The sequence below is a fragment of the Mesoplodon bidens genome (assembly GCF_964165515.1).
Source record: "Mesoplodon bidens genome assembly, chromosome: 2".
In the NCBI taxonomy this organism is placed as follows: Eukaryota; Metazoa; Chordata; class Mammalia; order Artiodactyla; family Ziphiidae; genus Mesoplodon; species Mesoplodon bidens.
The window spans coordinates 184,779,634-184,801,189 of record NC_138177.1 but is presented as its reverse complement, the minus strand read 5'-3'; the positions used below and the strand labels follow the sequence as shown (position 1 = coordinate 184,801,189).

Sequence of the window (21,556 nt, the reverse complement as noted above, 5' to 3'; positions counted from 1 at the left end):
CGGTGCAGGATCCTCCCCATGTACTGACCCCACCGTCTACACCCATGGGCTGACTGCTTGGGACTTACCTGGTCAGAATGATGGTAGTTTGCTAAATATCAGTCTCATCAAGTTAGAATAATTTATACCATAGGGTGTAATTGAAAAAAAATTAGATCAGGGGTTTTATTCCCTTCTAAACTTACTACAGACCTAATAAACAAGCAATGTAGATTCTGCCACGATTATTATTTACAACTAGTGATTTCAGTTCAGCTGACAGTAGGTCACTAGAGTAAAAGTCATTACAGTTTTTTTCTGGCAAGACCCTTGGCATTTTCTTAGTTTATTAGTTTATTTCTTTTTTTTTTTTTTTTTTGGCGGTACGCGGGCCTCTCACTGTTGTGGCCTCTCCCGTTGCGGAGCACAGGCTCCGGACGCGCAGGCTCAGCAGCCATGGCTCACGGGCCCAGTCGCTCCGCGGCACGTGGGATCTTCCCGGACCGGGGCACGAACCCGCGTCCCCTGCATCGGCAGGCGGACTCTCAACCACCGCGCCACCAGAGAAGCCCTATTAGTTTATTTCTGAGAAATAACTATCAAGCCTCATTTTAAATGCATCCAGTATCCAGCAGCCTTGAACTAACACAGGCAGCCAAAGCTCCAGATCCTTATCCACCTCTGTCTGCACCCTTCAGCAGACATTTCCTGGGCTCTGTTCTTGGTGACCCACATAAAGCAATGGGAAGACAGACTCCCCGCCCTCGATGGGCCTCGTTCTCAGGGGGAGACAAATATACATTAAACAAGTAAACACGTCAGACTTCCAGGTAACTGAGGGCAGAAAGAGCGATTCCAGAGTCACTTTCTGAGGCAGGCGTCACGGTGACACTGGACAGACAAGGAGGACCGTTTATTCATACTTAATACCTGCTGAGGTCTTAACTGGGTGTACAACACATATGAGATTCAGTTTCTCATCTTTTAAAATGTACTCACACTTGTAAAACAAAACACATTGAGGTACTAAAAAAGGAGAAATTAGAGTACTTTTAAATTGAAGTGTGAAACATAACAATTAAGTTACAGGCAAGATAAGATATCACTAGAGGGAGAGGGAGGATGGCAATGCTCACAGACACGCCCTGGAGAGCCAGCGGCACGAGGGCCTGGAGGCTGTGTGGCAGCTGTGGGCCTCTCCAGCTTTCCTGGGCCTCTGGCTGCCATCGGCACTTGCCTGTGCCTGCCTGGCATCCTTCCTTCCTCCCCAGGGTATACTGGCCACATGGCCATGCACGGCAGGGGCTCCAGAGAGGCCCTAACAGGCCAGGTGGCACCTTTGCCCCCTCTGGTCCTCGTCACTGCTCCTGAGGTGGCAGGTGACTGAGACCGATCTAAGCAGGGTTAACCCGGGGACTCTGCTTAGAATGGGACGCACACATCCCCCCAGATGGCACAGCGTACAGACCTGAAGCTAAGGCCACGCGACGAGCCCAGCCTTCCGAGAGGGCGTCTCAGAACCACAGAAAACAGACCCGCAAGACAGAAATCAAACCAACCCTGGAACCCAAGTGACCTCTTAAAATTCCCAGTTATAAATGCCAATAACCCCCAGTTTGAACCAGGTTTTCTGTCCCCTGCCACACAGGAGGTTCTAACAGGTACGGTAACTGTATACGACTTGTAACGAGGCTCTACTAAGGTCACGCCAGGGTAGGAACCTGACGAATATAGTCTCATTTATTCCTGGAAACCACCCTTTGAGAAGCTGTCTGTACATCTTTGCAGAGAGAAATGCAGAGGCTCAGAGGATGAAGTGTGTCTCAGCCATTGGCCGATGTTCTGGCCGCAGCTTTTTTGCCCCTCTCCTTGACGCAGCGCGGGTAAGGCTGTCACTGTTTTGTACCGATACATCCCTTGCCCCGGGAAAGCACCCGGCATGATGCGGGTCCCCACTACTTACATGTGGAACAAACTGCCCACAGTGTGAACCTGAGTTACCTACATGGGCCTCGGGAGGAGGATCTGCGGTGGGGGGTGACCGGTCCACCATGCAATGCTGAGGAGAAATGTCCAGGGGATGAGATGAAGGCTTCTCCTGAAGGAAAGGGTCTGCAAACCGGTTTTCTGTCCCCCTTTCTTCTGGCTGTGGCAGTGAGAGTGCAGGCTGCTGGTGGTGAGGGCTGTTGGAACAGACCAGGGGCTGGAGGGGCAAGTCCAGAGGCCTTCGTATCTGGGGAGAAACGGGCCATTCAATCCCCAGTGTTACTGCCCCACCAGACACACCCCTTGTTCCCCCAGGGTAGCACTAGCTTGGGAAGGCAGAGGGGGAAACCCACACTGACGAGGTCCCATAGCCATGTCACTGCCTGTGACTGTCTCTGGATGGCTACTGTGTGGACCACTCAAGTGACACCTGTACCAAAACACCAGCGTGGCCGTGAGCGTCCATGCACGGGGTGCTGTGGTGGGGAGGCCACAGGCAGGCAGGGAGCACCCGGGCTGGACCCGAGAGGCCTGTGCTGGTCACTCCGTGTCTGCAAAGCAGGCTACTTCATGTCACCTGAACGAGTGCAACGGACTCAGTGGCGGTCACGTGCTGGGCCAGGAGCAAGCGCTCCAGGCAGACAACCACATCTGAGGCTCCCTGTTCTCACCCCCGTGGATGGGATGGGGAAACTGAGGCACAAAGAGGCCAAGGAATGAGTCTGAGACCACAGAGTTGGACGGAGGAACAGAGCCCGGGGTCTGGCAGCGAGTGCCAGAGGCGGCACTCCCTGCACTGCCCTCTGGGTGCCGGGCCTGTGTCCCAGCCTGGTACGTGGGCTCCGGACACGAGACCCACCCCCACCCAGCCTGAGCTGTCAGGGTGGTGCTCTCTCCCTGCACTCCTGGGGGCTGCGTGGGCAGGGCTGTCAACAGAACAGATGCAGTAGCCCACTGGGAAGCCTTCCCACCCGGCCTGCCCTGTCTCCGCCTCTGCAAATCCTCCTGCAAGAGTGCGTCAAGGCCAGGCCTACGACACCGGCCCTCGGGCTGCAGCTACCTGTCGCCGCTGTTGCCTGAGCCTGACAAAGTCTTCCGCTTTGCAAAACACACAACCACCCCTGTGGACCCCACGACGGCTCTCCAGGGCCCCAGTCCCAGCTGCGGGCCCCCCGCCACCCACCAGCTCGGCGTCCACCAGCCCGTGCAGCTGCAGCCGCTCGTACACCTGGCTGCGGTACCGCTCCATCTGCTGTTTCTTCTCCTTGGCCAGGTCGTAGTCCTCCTTCTCCACGGCACAGCGCTTCTCCACCTCGTACCTGCCCAGCCGCTCCCCGACCTGAAGCACACGGCGTTGGCTTTGGCTTCGCATGTGGACCAACTCACGCGAGGTGCAAAGACAGTTTTAAAGTAACGCTTCGAGGACAGTGTGGGCGACCAACTCCGTGTCGAGGGGAGAGGGGAACGGCATGGGGAATGGAGGGAACGGGCCACCGCCACCTGCGAGCTCACGGTCGTTTAAACATCTTATGTTTCCTGCGGCCGCGGGCTGGCACGCGGCCCCAAGGAGGGCTCTGCAGGAGTGTGTGCTCTTGCTGTCCTTCACGTGCTGACGCCCCTGAACCCACACTAACCCCGCAGCCTTCAGAGGCCTGCCGTTTGCTGAGCAGGAACCAGGGCAGTTAGACATGGAGCCGCCGCCTTCCCCGCAGGCAGTACCTTCTGCAGGTCGGCGATGGCCTGCTTGAGCGTCTTGGCGTCATCGTAGCGCTCCCTCTGGGCCGCCTCGCGCTTCCTTTCATCTAACCTGCGGATAATCTGTGCCACTTCCGGATCCTGGTACATGTCAAAGGCCAGGTCATCAAGTGGGGAAATATAGTCAGACTTCCTAAAGGAAAGGAAAGGAAGGGGTACTTTAGAGCATTTCAATCTACGTGACGCTGCAGGGGGAGAGTGGGCCCCGTGCTCAGTGCTGAAGACACACAGACAGTCTAGAAAGGCCCCACCCACACCCGTTCCGGAGCATTTCCTGCTGAGAAAGCAGAGGCTCAGAGAAGTCAGTAACGGGCTTCAGGTCACACAGCAAGTGCAGGCAGGGCTTGCTGACCCCACAGCTTATGCTCTTGGCCATGAATTATATGCACACGGGGCATCTGAGCCTTCAGTGCGTTCATTCACTCGTTCGGCAGATATCCCGAGTGCAGACCGTGCAGGGCTCTGCTCTGGGTGCAGGGACAGGACAGAGCATGTGAATCATCTGTAGACGTGGAAAAACCAAAACCAAAACCAAAGCCAGCCATGAGCAGGCCCCAGCCCTGCAGAGGCTGGCTTGGTGGCCCAGGCCGAGTCCAGGGTTGCATTTCACGCCACAGTAATGGTGACGTGCATTAAAGATGGAGAACTGCTACCACTGGGCTTGTACCTCAAAGTGTCCAATCACATGACATCACCATCCAGTCCTGCAGGAGATCAGAGAAATCCTTCCCAGAATAAATGACCTAAACGTGATCCGAATAACCTGTTTCGGATTACGCATCGCCTCCCTCTTTCCTCCCAATTCCATAACCGGCCAGCAGCTTTCTTCTGGGCCTGACGTTTAGAACCAGGATGCCGTTTTAACTACTCGACAGAAGCATTAGGGGAAACGGTCCAGAGCCTCCCCATCTGCTGCATCAGAGGCAGGAAGACACCTGCTGTTAGCTTCACCTTGGGTGTCCTTGCACACAGGGAGTCTCATTAAAGAGATTATTTGTCATTAAAGTTTGGCTGATTAACAATATATTCAAACAGGACAGGGGACCAAATCACCTTTCAGAAGCAGCCAGGATCCCCTTCCCCCAGGCCTTGGCTCAGGCGGCTGCGGGCACAGCAGCGGGCACACGGCCACGGCAGCTGTGAGCATCTCCCTTCATCTCCGTGATGACTGAACCAGAGCACGTTTCTGTGCTTCCAAGATCTGTTGACTCTTTTTACCTGAATACACACCACACTCTCAAGTCTAACTCACTCTGCCTTGAAGTTCCAGAGGTGAAACCAAGACTTCATTACAGTATAAAAACCCTACGAAGGACGAAATGATGTTGCAATGCCCAGGCATCAGCAGCGCCCACTTTCCACGATGCCCCAGCGTTGCCTGTGGACTCAGCCTTGGGCGCTGCCCACAACCTTTCAAGACCTCCCTCTACCTTCAGGAAAACCCTGTCGGGAGGTGGGGTGGGTGAGGCAGGACAAGAAACTGCAGTGTACCATCCCCCATGGCTAGCTTGATAAAGAACTGATTTCAATAGAAACCACAATGCCCCAGAGGGCTTTTCTGGAGATACTAAACCCGGTAAGTGAGCTTAGTCATCCCTGTTCACCAAGGGCAAAGCGGGGGGGCGGCACCTCCACGACGCTGAAGGAAGTACCTGCCGTCAGTGCTCCCCGAGCTCCTCACCCCGACCTGGCAAGGTGAGGACTCCAGCAGGCGGCAAGGATCCGGGCTGAGGACTGAGGCGGAGCTTGTGTAGGCGGGAGGATGGGTCACCCTGCACCCGTGACTTTTTATACACCGTAAGCACGGCCTCCACTCCAGTGTGCCATACTCAGCACCACCAGTGGCTCCGAGCAACGGCACGGAGAACTGACCCCACGTTTGGTGCAAATGGAAGACCCAGCAGTTCTGGCCAGGTGCATGTGAGCGTGGAAATACACCACAGGTCATGGGCAAATGTCAACCGTCTACTAACATCTAAGCATCTTATTTCTTCGCTATTGGGAAGTTGCCATCAGAGAAGGGGACCTGGGTATTGTTTCGAATCCCTTTCTCTTTAGGCCGGGCGCCTGCGGAAGGCGTCCCCCTGCCTTAGTAAACAGCAGGCACATGACAAGGGTGCTGAAGGACTCTGTCCCAGAGGGGCACCTAGGGACAGAGGGTGTAAAGCGCCGTGCCCTCGGCCTTGCCCTCCACGCCTGACTTGCTAAAGAGTCAGCAAGATAGCAAAGTCTGTATAACTGTCCACGTGAGGAGCATGGAGAGGAACTTACAGAAACTGAAGTGACATGCAGTTCTCACTCCCTTAAGGAATGAGGTTTTAAAGCAGATATAAGATGAACTGTGGGGTAACTGGTAATCTGGGTCAATTAATACTTCAATTCTTACCTATGAATTTGCCTGTGCCACCAAGATATCAAAGGATGGCTGACAGATCTTTTATCTGATGCAGTTGAGGAACTGTCTAGTAATACCAGAACATACAAGAAACGAAGTCATCTCTGAAGGGCAGTGAATGAAGAGGTGCTAAATAAAACGGTGACCTTAATCTGCAGTGTGTTTAAGACAATCCCATCAGTGGCTTATTCGGCTCCAGGCTGAATGTAGAGGCCCCCAGGTCCAGGACCCTTTCTTTGGAGCTGACTTGCACGTTCATGATTCCAAGGAAAGTTACAGAAATGTACTGCCTCGGCGGGGCGGGGCTCTTACCCAGAACAAGTTCCTTCGAGAGCTGGGTCCTCTGTGTTGTGCCCTAGATAATGATCAATCAGCTTCTCTCTAGAGGTCTTTGGGGGAAAAAGTTACGCTTAGTATCTCAGAGGGAAAAGGAACAACATTAAACAGAGATGATTTGACATAACGGTGCCAGTCAGGGAGCTTCAATGATCCTGGTGTCCTGGAGGGACAACTAAACTTCTCGAGTAAAGTTTAACACAACAGCTGCTGAAAATTATCTGCTAGCTGTTCACCAGATCATTTCGTGAGGATTTTTAGGATGATACTTCTGTGACAAAAATAAACGATCCCCTCTTGTTGGATGCAAACGTCCCTCTTAGGAATGAAACTTCCCAAACTTACAATATTGCTTTCATCACTGAAATCTGCAGGGTCTCCAATGATATTTACTGCAACCAAAGCAACCTAAGAGAGTTAATCAACAGAAATTAAGGATAAAATGTTGGACATGACTTAACCCCTTTATAACAAACTCTGAGCCATACTGTCATAAAACGGGATGATGTACAGCAAAATGCTTTAACTGTAAAATCTCACGCTAATGTAGAATTATTAATGACTTTTATAAATTATATAAGTTAATATTCTAATGCTGAACCAAGAGGGTATTTTAATGTTTAAAGGATGCTAAAACAATACAGCTAAAAAACCTCCAAAGTTTTAACCCAGCTTTATATTGAACCATCCACTCAAGGTTAAGGATGGGGTCACATCTACATGATCGTGGTAACTGAGACCATGAAACGAAAACCTACGTTAACATAGCTTGCTTTGTCCAAGGCACTGATTCTCGCTGGACGGGGAGGAGCCGCCTTCCCGTACCTCCTTCCTTGAGAATCACAGTTGCCGAACTGAAAACTGAGGAACTACTGGTGAACACACAGATGGGGTGGAGGAGGGAAAAGGCTCAGAATTCTGCTGTCAAGTACGGACCAGGCAACGCGACTCTGTCTCAGGACTCTCCAGCTCACTTGCTCAGCATAAAGCGCTGACTTGTTGGAATGCTTGCATTCCTCTTGGAGGGGGCAGGGAGTGCTGTAAATACTTGTGCTCATTAACAAGACTGCTCTGGACACAGTTGACTTCCACTATGTTCTTTATGCCAAAAAAATAAAAAGAAAGGGAGGGAGGGAGCTAGAGAGATTCCGGACTGCATGCATCATGAAACCGCACTCTCAATCTCCACCAGGGGATTTATCTTGTAAAAGTGTAGGGGGTTTATGTAGAACAGTGCTGTCCAACAAAAATAATGGGCTGGCCAAGAGGTTCGTTCGGAGTTTTCCATGCGCTGTTATGGAAGACCCGAACAAACTTTTTGGCCAACCCAATATAATGCAGGCCACATATGTAATTTTAAGTTTTCTAGTCGACACAATAAAAGAAACATTTAAAATTGACTTTTTGATTTTAACAATATATTTAAGGCTAATGTACCCGAAACATCCTCCTCTCCTTGTGTAACCGAGCCTGGGTCGCACATGCAGCCCATGCACTTGGACCAGCCACGCTCCCAGCGTGCATAGCCGCGCGTGGCCGGTGGCTCCGAATCGGAGCACGCAGCTCCAGGGAGCTGTCCCACAGACACCACCTTAAAGGAGGAGTCTCAGATGCCACAAAACAGGGGGCGGGGTAGGGGTGTCACCAAGGGGTGGGCCCATGTGTCTCACCTGATTATATACATTGTACTTGTTGATATGGTTTTGGTGAAAAATCAGCTTAAGAAACTGTCCTACTGCATCCACATAAACCGATTTTAGTTCCCGGGCTTTGCAACCTGTCTTTTCATTGTCACAGAGAGAGACGTAGCTGAAAGAAAAAACACAACTCTGGAATCACGTTGATGTGGAAATACGCTGCCTTTGGTGCCCACTGAACTCTGCAGGTTTCAAGGAAAGTTGTTAGGTTTGGAATGAAAAACCCTAGGGAATAAAGCCCAGAAGTCACATTCTAAATAGGTCTCTTAAGATAAGCTCTGCACCTGAAAAGTTGCCTGAATATGACTGATAGGAACCCTGCTCAGTAAGCACGCTCAGCACCAGGCAGGTGTTCAGAAGCGGTGTGACCTCCACCCACACACAAGTACGTAAGACAGCGCCAAGGGCAAGGGCGAGTCCTTAGTTTTTAATTGCTTTGAGGTAGAATTAGGCTGAAAGTCCCCACCACACATGTTAACTTTCATTCTCACCCAAGCCTTCGAAACCGCTCCGCTTGATACGGTGCGAAATATTCAGGCAGGCTCTCACTAACGTAGAACTCGATTTTACTGGAAATCATATACTGATGAGCAAGCAACTGTAGTTTTCTTATTCGACATCTCTCCACCATTTGAAGAACAATTTCTTGTGGAAACTGGCAAAATCTGAAAGCAAACACATTTTTGTTTTATCTGCAGGATCTCCGTAGAGGGCTGAGGGATGTTCGCAGCCACGCTTCCACGTACGTGTCAGGCCTGTGGGTTCTGACGCTGCTGGGTCCCCGGTGCTGTCCCTGCCCTCTGGCCTTCCAGGCACAGCTCAAGCTTGGAGTGAAGGTTTGACGGGGTCTGCCGGCCCCCCAGCGTGAATCATACTTGGAGCAGTTAGTTTGTGGTTGGAAATGAAACCCAACGTTTATCAGGAGATAAAAACGTCAATCTAAAGATGCTGTACTCGTGAGTCAAAGGATTTTCCACCAGAACCTGAACATTTCAGGAAACCCCTTGCTTTACAGAATCCTGAGCGGAGTGAGCAACACTCAGTACTTCCAGAGTGCCTCTCACGCTCGCTCAGCGGCCTGGAGAAGCCTACAACTGTCCACACTGGAGCTTCTAACTCTGCCCAGAGGGGACACAGCGCATTAGAACGTCACACCGCACTATATGATCACGACTTGGTGGGGGGCAGCACGATGCTTCGGCAGCGGGCGGCGTGTGCGCCAAGCTGGCCATCACTGGGTGTGCACGACAGTGGGCACCGAGGGCATCTAGAGCCGGGGAAGCGCCGAGGGTGTGACAGTGGGAGAGGCCCCTCGAGACGCGTCACGACCCTCCTCGAGTGCAGTGGTGGCCTGGCCCCTGGCCGGCCTGGCCCCTCCCCCGCCTTTCCTCCCAGCAGCCCCAGCTGAACTGCACCAGGGCCAGCGTGCCCCTTCTCTTGACCCGAGCACCCCATCAACGCACACGCGCACTCACGCACACGCTCACACCCACACCCACACTCTCATACACATACACTCACGCTCACACACAACTCACAGTCACTCACACGGTAACACAGACACACCCACGCACACTCATACACACTGAAGCACACCCACGCACACACATATACACCCTCACACAAACACACACTCAATGCTCACACCCACACGCGTGCACACGCGCACACTCATACACTCACAACACACACACGCACTCAAACACACACTCACACTCATGCACACTCAGAGTCACACCCTCACACGACACACACACACACTCCAGAAGAGCCTGAGGAGCCTCCCATGACCCTGCCTGTCTCTAGCTCCCACCCCGTTTCTCAGCTGCCTCCTTGGCCAAGGTCTCAGGCCATCACTGACCTCCACGAGGCTGAGCGCAACGTACACCTCATGGTCCTGACCTCCTGGGCCCCTTCCTGCCTCGGGCCGCCTTCCCGTCCGGCCCTGACTGTGCCCTGGGCTGGGTTCCAGGTTCCCTTCTCTATCTAGACTCACTGTGAGGCATCCCACCTGCCCCATGGCTTTGACAACCTCCGAACAGGGAGGAACCCCAAGTAAATACCATCCTGTGTCCGAACTTGCACATCTCGTTGGTGACTTGACATTGAGTGCCGGCATCCTCAAAGCACCAGATGTGACACAGACAGACGCACCCCTGACCCAGCTCCCCAAGCCGCCTCCTCCCCCAGCTTTTCAGCATCAGCACCGCACCCATCCTGGGGCCCGTGCCTGTCCTTACGCTCCTAGCAGAAGGATCGCCATCAGTGGATAGGACAGAAAGGGAGAGCACAGGAAGGATCATCAGGCTGAATGGATGGGACTCTGGAAACGTTTGTGTTTAACTGAGGGACGTAAAAGGGTGAAGGTAAAAGGGTGAATGGGGAGAGTGCTGCTGAGAAAGTGGGGCCAGTGACTGCGGATGGAACAGATTCGTATTCTGGGGGGGTGATCCCTGGGGTTTCCTACATGCCAAGGTTGTAAGAGAGAGGCAGGTGGGGCAGGAGGGCAGCCAGGAAACTGGGAACTTAGCAATTCGAGCCTTGAATACCCTCCGGTCAAGCACTGCTTTAGACATTTAAGATATGTACTTTTTTTAAACGCAGGGTATAGACATTATAATTGGCAGTGAGATCATTCTAGACATAAGGACACAGTAATCTCATGTGGAAAAAAATTCTTTAATATTAAAAAAAAAAAAAAACCTCCCAAACTGTTTAAGGAAAACTAAGATGACTGACAAAAGTTTGAAGCTGTATATTTTAAAAGCCTTCAAAAAAAGGGCTATGGGAATTCCCTGGCGGTCCAGTGGTTAGGACTCGGCGCTTTCACTGCTGAGGGCCTGGGTTCGATCCCTGGTCAGGGAACTATGATTTAGTTATTCAAAGGTAGCTTATTGAGAGTTTATAGATGAATCAAGAATATCCCTCAAACTGATTAAAAGAAGGGACAATACACTGTGCAAATCAGTGAAGAGAACTCATCTAAAATGGAGCCGGAGGCCCTGCAGGGAGGGTCTCAGGCATGAACTTCCTTCATCCGGGCAGGGAGCAGCAGACTCGGCTGCCCCAGCTGCAGAAGGGAGACTTTCTCCTGGTCCAGTAACAGCCCAGCCAATGAGATGCTGTGACCACCCCAAACCCTGGCTTTCCTCCAATGGACTTAGGTTCAAAGCAGCCCCTCCCAACTGCCCCTCTTCTCTGTAAAATAAGGTTTCTCTCTCTCCTTTGTCCTCAGACTCACCTATGCTTTCACCCGTTTGCATGTCCCGAACTGCAATTCCTCTGCCATTCTGGAATAAGCTCATTTTGCTGGCAAAAACAACTGGCTATTTTATTTTTAAGGGTGACATCACATGGTGTCCAGAAGTGGGCTCTGGAGGAGACGGACCCTGGACCCACGTGTGACAGCCGCCCGTGCCCCGTGCCCCGCTCCCCTCCCCTCCCGGCAGCGAGTCCTCCTCCTTCTGGGCCAGGAAGCCTCCTCTCCGATCGAGCTCCCTCCTTCTGGTCGAGTGCTCTGACTTCATTTGGGATCTGCTTTTTTTCTTTTTGGGGAGGCTTTGTCCTTTAGGTGAGTACTCACTCATTTGTTCCCCCTGTTGGAAGTGTGCTAGAATTCTGGTAAAATTCCGCTGGAATCAGGCTATTTAGGGATTTTTCTTTTGCTCTTGAGAAAAGCTCTAAGAAATGGGACCCCAGTCACCTAAATGCTCTAAGGGCACCCTCCTTCGGGGACCCTGGCTGGTTTTATGTTTAAAAACTATGGTCCTTCCTCGTGTGCATTTTAAACTAAATAGACTGACTTAACCCCCAATACTTCAGAATACCAAGGGCCATTATGGGGAACTTTCAACCTCTCCAAACTTGTTTCTCGCAGAACCAAATTAGAAAGCCACGGCTCTAAAACTAAACAGACTGAATGGGATGCTTATTTTAATTGGTACCTTGGAGCTTCCAAACACATCCAGGACTCTAAAACTGCCTCTTTACAAAATACCATTCCTAGACTAACAGAGGAGAACAAACTGAAAGAAGACAAAATGGCTTCTGAGCCCCCCCCTGCCTTGTGCCCCTGCGCCACCTTCCTTCCCCTTCTGCCCATCCTCACCGCCTCTGCGCCCTCCACCCACTCCTAACCCTCTTGCTGAACTCCCCTTTTTCTCCAAACCTCTCCCTGTTTCCCCCTCCCCTGAACTTATTAAGTCCTGCCCTTTTAAAGCTAAGCCTTCTAGGGGTCTAGATGCTAAATCCCTAGTTACTTATGTTGCCTGGACTAAAGCTGAACTTCTAGCTATAGTCAAAGATTTTCCCAAAGTAACTGAGGACCCCCATGGATTTGCTGAAGAACTTATCCACTTACAAACTTATCAACCTGGCTTCTCAGATTTATATCAATTAGTCCACATGCTTGCCGGTGAAGGTCAGGCCCAACATTGGATGAAACTTGCCTGATGGGAAAATCCTGAAAGGGATTTGGAAAAACAAACCCTGACTGTTAGCAGGAAATCCAAGAACTTGCTAGAAATTTTCACTGAAGAGTTTCAAAAGGTTTTCCTAAGCATGATGACTGGAACAAAATTCAGGATTTGCATGCAAAAACCTATAAAACCTGTTCACGACCATTGTGGTTGTCTTCAGACTGTGTTTAAAGAAAACTCTGGTCTTCTTTTGGATGTTGAATCTGCTTGGGTTGCTTTTAACTCTGTGTTCATTAACGGGCTGAAATGGGGATTCTCTTTCAGTTAAAAGGACCAGGATGGGGGGCTTCCCTGGTGGAGCAGTGGTTAAGAATCCGCCTGCCAATGCAGGGGACGTGGGTTCGAGCCCTGGTCCGGGAAGATCCCACATGCCGCGGAGCAACTGAGCCCGTGCACCACAACTACTGAGCCTGCACTCTAGAGCCTGGAGCCACAACTCCTGAGCCTGAGGGCCTAGAGCCCGTGCTCTGCAACAAGAGAAGCCGCCGTGATGAGAAGCCCGAGCAGCACAAGGAAGACCTTTACTGGCTCTGTCTCAGATGCACCAGAGGTGACTTCAAGGACACTCACTAGTCACTTGTCACCAATGGATCAGCTACCACTTTCCTTATGGGCAAAATCTCCAACGGAAATACACAGAATCCAGTGCTCCTCCTATTAAGATTCAAACATATCCCTCAAAACTTCTCCCCAGACTTAATCAGTACCTTATAATTAAATAAAAGAGGTCCTTCAAGGCATCAAGCCCGTAACAGAAGATTTCAAAGCCGCAGCCTCAGTATCCCTTGTACTAGTCCCTGTAACACCCTGCTTTGCCCGTGAGCAAACCCAGCGGCTGAGGACGGAGGTGTGTTCGGAAACCGGAACAGGTGACACTATTATCCCTGGCACCCTGTCGTTCCTAACCCCCGTATGCTACTAGCATCCATTTCTACTAAAAGCAGAATCTCATTGTAATTGATCTATGCACTGCATTCTCTAGCATTCCTGTTGATAAAGCTACTCTGCATCTTTTTGCTTTCACTTGGGAAAGAACTGTACACCTGGACAGAAATGCTTAAGGGTTTTACTGAAAGTCCTTCTTTTTTTTTTTTTTTAATTTATTAAAAATAAATTCTTAGGGTGGGCTGTGACAAGGCGAAAGAGAGGCATGGACGTGTATACACTACCAAACGTAAGGTAGATAGATAGTGGGAAGCAGCCGCAGAGCACAGGGAGATCAGCTCGGTGCTTTGTGACCGCCTGGAGGGGTGGGATGGGGAGGGTGGGAGGGAGGGAGATGCATGAGGGAAGGGATGGGGGAACAGATGTATATGTATGACTGATTCACTTTGTTATAAAGCAGAAACTAATTAAAAAAATAAATAAATAAACTTAAAAAAAAATAATAATAAAATAAATTCTTTTGGCTGTGCTGTGCAGCACGTGGGATCTTAGTTCCCTGACTAGGAATTGAACCGCGCCCCCTACAGTGGAAGCATGGAGGAGTCTTAACCTCTGGACCACCAGGGAAGTCCCGGAAAGTCCTTCTTACTTTTCAAACCTTAAAGGCTGATCTGGACAATACCTACTTTATTACAATATATGGATGGTTTGCTTCTGTACTCTCCTCCAAAACTTCACAGGAGGGCAGCATTCACCTGTTAAAACCTTTTAGCCTTAAAGGGACATAAAGTCTCCAAGGAAAAGCTGCAGTTTGCTCAAACTCAGGTTCAATATTTAGGGCACCTGATCTTAGAATGAGGCTACCTTGAGATACAGGTAGGCTTCATGGTACCCTCAACTTCCCCAAGTCTAAAACTCAGCCCAGTTACAAGGTGTTTTGGGCTAGCTGGCTACTGTCAAAACTAGATTCCAAATTGTCCTCTTATGGCCCAGCCCCTGCATGTTTTATAAAAAACAACAAACCGGACCCTATTATTTGGGGCGATCAGGATGACATAACCTTTAGAGCCTTAAAGAAAAGCTTACTAAGGGCCCCTGCCCTTAGACATCCTAATTGTCAGCTTCCTTTCTTTCCCTTTGTATGTGAGGAGGGGAACGCCCTTGGAGTACTCATCCCAAACACAGGGACCATCATCGACCCATTGGCTAGTCTAGTCGACAGCTGGACCCTGTGCCATGGGGACCGCCCCCTGGTCTCAGAGCCACTCCTGCCACTGCCCTTTTGGCTAAGGCCACCAAAAAAATAATCATGGGATTCCCTCTAACCGTCTTTGTACCGCATGCAGTAGAAGCTCTGCTGAATTTGCATCACACTCCTGTGAGACCCTCTGGCTAACTGTTCCTCACAGAACTCTCTCTTGGTGTAATAACCTCAACCCTAGTGTTCCTCTCCCCCCTGCTCTGATAGAAGTCTCTTCCAGACTGCTTAGCACTGACAGGTCACCTTTTGACCCCCTGCAATAGTTCACAGGAAATTCCTCTAACCAATGTAGATTTTTCATGGTTTGCTAATAGTTCCTATCTGAAAGATGAGAAAGGTAAACACCGTGTGGGGTTGCCGTCGCAACTCCTCTTGAAGTCGTCAAGGCAGTATACCTTTGGCTACTTCAGCCCAAAAGGTGGAATTACATGCTCTCACTAGGGCTTGTACTTTAGCCAAGGGCAAGACCACCAACATTTATACCCACAGCTGGTATGCCTTTGGGGTAGCCCATGACTTTGGGATGTTATCAAAACAGCAAGGTTTACTTACCTCTGATGGGAATAAAATTTAAAATGGCTCTCATGTCTAAAATTTATTAGATGCCATACTTTTGCCAGCTGCTCTGTCTACTAGCAAGGTCCCTGGGCATTCCAGACTTGAGTCCCTGTAAGCGAAAGGAAACCATCTTGCTGAGAGTTCTGCCCAATAATGCTGCTCTCAAAGGAACCAATGGCTAACCCTCTGTCATCGTCCAGAGGGATATCCCCCACATCCCCCAGATGATAATTTGGAAACCCTGACTAAAATGTCCAACAATTGGCCCCAGAAAAGGAAAAACAATATTGGAAATTGAATAACTGTTGGCTTGATAAGAAGACAGAACTCTTGGTTTGGGCCGAACAACAATCTGGTCCTACCAGAAATTCTAAAGTTCCCACTACTGACCACCGCACATGCCTTAAGCCACTGGTCTACTGGCAAAACGACAGAGTTCATGAACCAATATTGGTGAAGAAACACGAAGAAAGCTGTGAAAAGCGCCCACCGTGCTTGCCCCATCTGTCCAAAACACAACCCGGGAAAACCTGTGTGTACTGCATTAAATTGCTAATGGGCCATTCAAGACCTGGCAAAGGGATTTTATTCAGCCGCTCCCATCTCAGGGATATAAGTATGTCTGAGTCACGAGTTGCACGTTTTCTCACTGGACTGAAGCTTTCCCCTGTAGACAGGTTACTGTCTCTTCGGTGGCTAAGATCCTGTTAGCAAAGATCATCTCTACCTGGGGAAGCCCCCGCCCCTGAACTCCAGTGGCTGGACACTTTGACAGGCCTGTGCTGTCTGGCTGGTTTTACACTTTCACTGTCTTACCATCCTCAATCCTCAGGGCTAGTCTAACGCATTAACGACGTCATTAAGACCCAACTGGCGAAATTTGTAGAGACCCTCCAAATACCTTGGCCAAAAGCATCACTGTTGGCCCTTCTAAATCTCAGATCCACCCGCTTGGGAACTCACAAACGCTCACCCTCTGAGACAGTCACAGGAAGCCCAATGCACCTGGTTCCCGCCTCCTTTGATCCACAGCTGATAAATGGAGATATACGTCAATATTGTAAGGGCCTTACTGTTTCCATTGAAAGTCATCACACTTTAGTAACGTTTTCACAGCATGCTCCCAGGAGATGAAGACCTTAAGCATCACACTATGCAACCTGGAGATTTCACCTACTGGAAGGGACACTGCCAGAAGGATTCCCTTCGACCTCACTGGAAAGGCCCCTATCAGGTACTGCTAACCAACCCTTGTGCTGCTAAGCTCCAAGGAGCGGACTCCTGGATTCATGTCACCTCTAAAGAAAGCACCAAGCCCTGAGTGGACCTGCACACCAACTGGCAACTTGAAAGTAAAGATTTCCAGGAATTGAAGCAGACAGCATCTGATGAGACAGCCTTCCCAAGATGCACCAGGCCATATACCCTTTTCTCACTATTGCTTCTTACCTTATTTTCTCCCTAACTTGGACAGACATTGCTTTTACGCACATTTCCTGATCTAGGGCAAAAGAGGGAAACCTCTCTGATTGTTGGATTTGTCGCCAGAAACCTTGATCCGTCCGTGACAGCAGTGACCCCTACTCACACTCTAAGTAACTTCTCTGGAATCCCAAATGCCACTCTGTACCTAAACTGTTCCGCAGGTCCCTTGTATAAGGTGAGACTACTAAATCCACATGCCCTTGTTCCCTGGCTTAATTTAAGCTCTCTTGAATATATATACAGAAGACACTGGAGCAGTCAATTTGAGTCAGACCGTTTGTAAGCTGGCTGTCATGCCCATATATTTAGGAAGACTTTTTTTTTTTTGCGGTACGCAGGCCTCTCACTGCTGTGGCCTCTCCCGTTGTGGAGCACAGGCTCCGGACGCACAGGCTCAGCGGCCATGGCTCACGGGCCCAGCCGCTATGCGGCACGTGGGATCTTCCCGAACCAGGGCACGAACCCGCATCCCCTGCCTCGGCAGGCGGACTCTCAACCACCGCACCACCAGGGAAGCCCTAGGAAGACTTTTAGTATGTGATAACATCATACGTGAGTCTTGGTTGAATGACGCCAAGTCCTTGATACGGACAAATGAGCCCATAAATGCTACTACTGATGAGGGGGTCCTACGTGTCCCTCCCCGTTACTCTTCTATACGTGGAAGCCTTGGTAATGGCCCCCAGCTTGGGCAACTCATCATCTTGACAGCTGGAGGGTAAAAGAACAGTGTGCTTTTGCTGTATTCACTGTTCTACTTTCTCTTCATAACAGATCAGAAACCTCCCGTTGGTCTATTGCGTTAAACCTCCTTAGCTGCCTTACGTGGGAACTTCCAGCAGGCGTATGTGACCCCAGGTTTGCCTCTGTAGGGAGAGCCGCCCTTCTCCCCCCATCAGAGTAGGTGCCAATGAACACATGATTAGAAACCTCTTCCTAACATTAGAAGAGCTGGCCAATGCCACAGCCGAAGGAGTAGCGGCCCAACATCATTCACTTAACTTATTAGCTAAAGTAGTTTTAGATAAGTGCATAGACCCCAATTACCTATTTGCTGAGCAAGGAGGTGTTGGAACAATAGCAAATACCATCTATTGCACATGGATAAATGTCTCGGGAGAGGTAGAAATCCGATTACACAAAATCAGGGAGCAAGTGCACTGGTTGCAAAAAATGTTCACCTGATATTCCATGGTCCTTGGATTTGTTCAGCTGGCTACCTTCAGGCCTAGGGTCATGGGTCAGAACTATCATAAAATTTGGAACTGTCACGTTACTTTAAACTTTGTTTTGCATAATTATTTTTAGCCTTTGTACCTGTCACATGTTAAACCTTTGTAGAAATGAGGTACGTGACAGCGTGATGTTGGCTCAATGCTTTGAGATCTCCAATGTGCACAACCTTGACAAGACGTACGCTTTAGATAGGAAAGCTTGAGAGTCTTCCCTTCTAACCTTCCCTGTTACTCAAACATGGCCTTAAATGGTTTCCTACTGCTATGTACTTTCCCTCCGACTTTGGATGTGACAAACTGGAAAGGTCCTTCCTGACACTGAAGGACAAAAACCACTAAATGCGGAAAACCTGACTCTTGATCAGTGATACTTTTGGAGAACGTTCTTGTTCAAAAGAGGGAAATATGACAATTAATAAAAGGAAACCTCAATTAAGATGGAGAAGGGGAGCCCTGAAGGGGGAGCACTCAGGCACGTATCTTCCTTCACTCCTGGGCAAGAAGAAGCTGACGCTACTGCCCCAGCAGGAGAAGGAAGGTTTTCTCCTTGTCCAGCAACAGCCCAGCCAATGAGACACTGTCACCACCCTGAACCCTTGCTTTCCTCCAATGGACTTTCACTCAAAGCAGCCCCTCCCAACTTCCGCCTTTTCTCTATAAAGCAAGGTAAAGTCAGGTTTCTCTCTCTCCTTTGTTCCCCAGACTTGCCTATGGTTTCACCATAGCTTGCATGTCCCGAATTGCAATTCCTCTGCCATTCTGGAATAAGCTCATTTTGTAGGTAAAAGAACTGGCTATTTTATTTTTAAAGTCGATTATTACCTAAAAAGGTATGTATCTCTTCAAGATAAACTGACAGCTCTAAATTTCTTTCTTTTTTTGGCCATGCCGTGCGTTTTGCAAGATCTTAGTTCCCCGACCAGAGCTCGAACTCGGGCCCGTAGCAGTTAAGAGCACTGAGTGCTAACCACTAGACCACCGGGGAATTCCCTAGATTTCTTTTCGAATGACTATTATTTGACAATAAAAAATTCATGCCCAGAGGCTCTGATCATTGGTGTAAACTTTGTGTCTTCTTGGAGAAGTGTGTCTCATGCCCTGAAGAGTTCAGGCTCTATGAATTCCTAGGTCATAGAAGGCACTGGAGAAACTTCCCTTGCACCCTTGTAGAGACCCCCAGGACCACCTCCCACTGGAGCTATATCTATCAGTGCCTGAGCACTCCCTCTTTGACCTGGGCTAACAGAGCACCCTGTCCTCTCTTTGGGAGACTTGGTTTGAGGTTACTTTCCTTTGCCTTCCTGTGAGGTGCTTGACCTCAGAGAACACTGTTGAAGTCAGGAGACCCCTGGGCCAAACCCAGCATGAGTCTGAATGGAGATCAAGGCACATATACCCTTTCCTTTGAAGCAGTCTGAAAGTTTACTACTAAAACAAGTATAGGTCATGCCTTAGAAGAAATACCATGTCAAGACGTGAAAGAATCATATTAGTATTACTTTTATAAATATTACAAAAAAGCGGCCCTGTCTGTATATTTAAGTACCTTTAATTCATGCATAAATACTGAATAAGTGCACTTAGTAGAAAGGACCTCTGCTGAAGGGAAATGCAGGTGTGTGTGTGGGGGAATGCAAGTGTATTTGCATAAAACCGTGGCCGAAGCTCACTGCAGGCCCCTGGGCTTGGGGAGAGGCAGGACTGGACTGATTTGTGAGTCTGGGGCGGGGAGCGGGATGTGACTGAGGCTGCCTGATGGAGGTGTTCCTCCAGCCCTGTTGGACCTGGTGAGGCTGCCCTGGCTGGCCCAGTCCTGGGATGAGTACCTGCGCCCAGATAAAGCCCTTGTTCAATATCAGCTTCATCAGCCTTAAAGAGGCTATCTGTCCCCATCTGCTCAACTCTTTTGTTTCATTTCTCAGTTCATTGAGAATGGAGTCTTGTTTGCTGGGTTCCCTCAGAAACTCCAAAAGGAAAATATATTTGAATTTTAAATGGGATTTACATTCAACTTTTTAGCAATATATCATCTGAATGAATGTAAGTCACAGTATATGACTGAATGTAAATGTCATACAGATTTACATGTTCATGAACAGGAGCAAATAGTAAGCCTTCTACTCACACCTGGAAAACAAGTCATGAGGAGTGAGATTTCCCGAGGAGGTGACGGGACCAGGAGGTGAGTGGCCTCAGGCGGCCGACACTGACTAAGTCGGGGAAGCCTGATCAGGCCCTGGGGCAGCTCAACAACTAACCGCCCCACCTTTGGGGAAGAAAGAAGGCTTCTCAGGAAAAGACTTAAATGTTTCAGAAAAATACTCACTGGTATTACAGCACTCAAGTAATGAAGACTTTTAAAGGTGTACAAATATTCTAGATGAATCTGAAAGAGACTTTCTTGGTTAAAGTCCTGTGTTACAGGAAAGCAGTGAGATGCAAAATCCTTACCACCAAAAGCACAGCGAATGCGGGACTGGCCCTCAATCAGGGAATTGGGGGAGGGGCAGTTCTCCTTCCTCTCTTCCGTATTTGCACGCTTCTTAAGTGAATGTGGGTTAATGTCATAGGGGAAAAGTTTCAACAGATTTTCTTTAAAAACAGAAGGAAAAAAGTCCGGCGCGTAACTAGATGGGTGAGTCTGCAGCACAACCCGACCCTCGTGTGGTTCTGCCGTCTGAGTCGTAAGAAGACTAGCAGCTGAGACGGAGAGAACCCATGCGCCCTTGAGGACCCACCGCCCTTGGCCCCCGTCTGGCCCACCTCGGTGACCTCCACCCGCTGACAGTCGGTGCATGGATCATTAGTTCCCGGGCACTGAAGCCGTCTTCGTGTCCAGATGAGCTGACAACTACGAATCCAATCTTGTGGGGCATTCTGCACGCTGGGGCTGTGTATGAGAGCAGGAAAGACTGCTTTAGGGGACTTAGTACATCGTAACATTGAAAGTGTTATTTCCTGCCTTGTTAATACACAAAGTAATTCCCAACCTAGTCAGGACCGTCCCATCACTTTGAAAGAGTCTAGTTCTCATTACACAATTTTTAAGCTGCCTCTAATACCACATAAGGTGTCATTCAAGTTACCTTGACTTTTCCCAAATATATGCCAAAAAGTCTGACCAGCGTTGTGGGTTGAACTGTGCCCCCCCTCCCCCCAAAGCTATGCTGAGTCCTAACTCCTGGTGCCAGTGACGTGACCTCGTTTGGAAACAGTGGGGACGTAAGCAAGTTAAGATGAGGTCATACTGGAATAGGATGGGTCCTGCTCCAACATGACTTGTGTCCTTATCAGAAAAGAGACAGGGACACACACACAGACAGGGAGAAGCCAAGTGACATGGCCAAGCAGCTGGAGCACTGCATCTACAAGCCAAGGAACGCTGAGTGCTGTCTGGAGGCAGCAGAAGCTGGAAGAGGCCAGGAAGGAGCCTTTAGAGGAGGCGTGGCCCTGCACAAGTGCACCTTGATTTTGGACTTCTAGCCTCTGGGATAAATTTTTGTGGT

At 49.7% G+C, this 21,556-nt stretch overlaps 1 protein-coding gene across 3 annotated transcripts in view; it reads right to left on the bottom strand.

The window, feature by feature from the left end:
- Positions 1-21,556, bottom strand: part of CEP104 (centrosomal protein 104) — a 54,591-nt gene that overhangs the window by 29,869 nt on the left and 3,166 nt on the right. For 2 of the 3 annotated variants that reach the window (XM_081226080.1, XM_081226082.1), the window contains exons 2-9: positions 20,814-20,940; positions 8,640-8,813; positions 8,122-8,260; positions 6,797-6,859; positions 6,428-6,504; positions 3,685-3,853; positions 3,149-3,304; positions 1,985-2,212 (exon numbers count right to left, since the gene is read on the bottom strand). In XM_081226080.1, coding sequence (XP_081082206.1) covers positions 1,985-2,212; positions 3,149-3,304; positions 3,685-3,853; positions 6,428-6,504; positions 6,797-6,859; positions 8,122-8,260; positions 8,640-8,813; positions 20,814-20,940 — 1,133 coding nt within the window. The remainder of the gene's footprint in view (positions 1-1,984; positions 2,213-3,148; positions 3,305-3,684; positions 3,854-6,427; positions 6,505-6,796; positions 6,860-8,121; positions 8,261-8,639; positions 8,814-20,813; positions 20,941-21,556) is intronic. The other variant, XM_081226081.1, reaches the window with a different exon arrangement.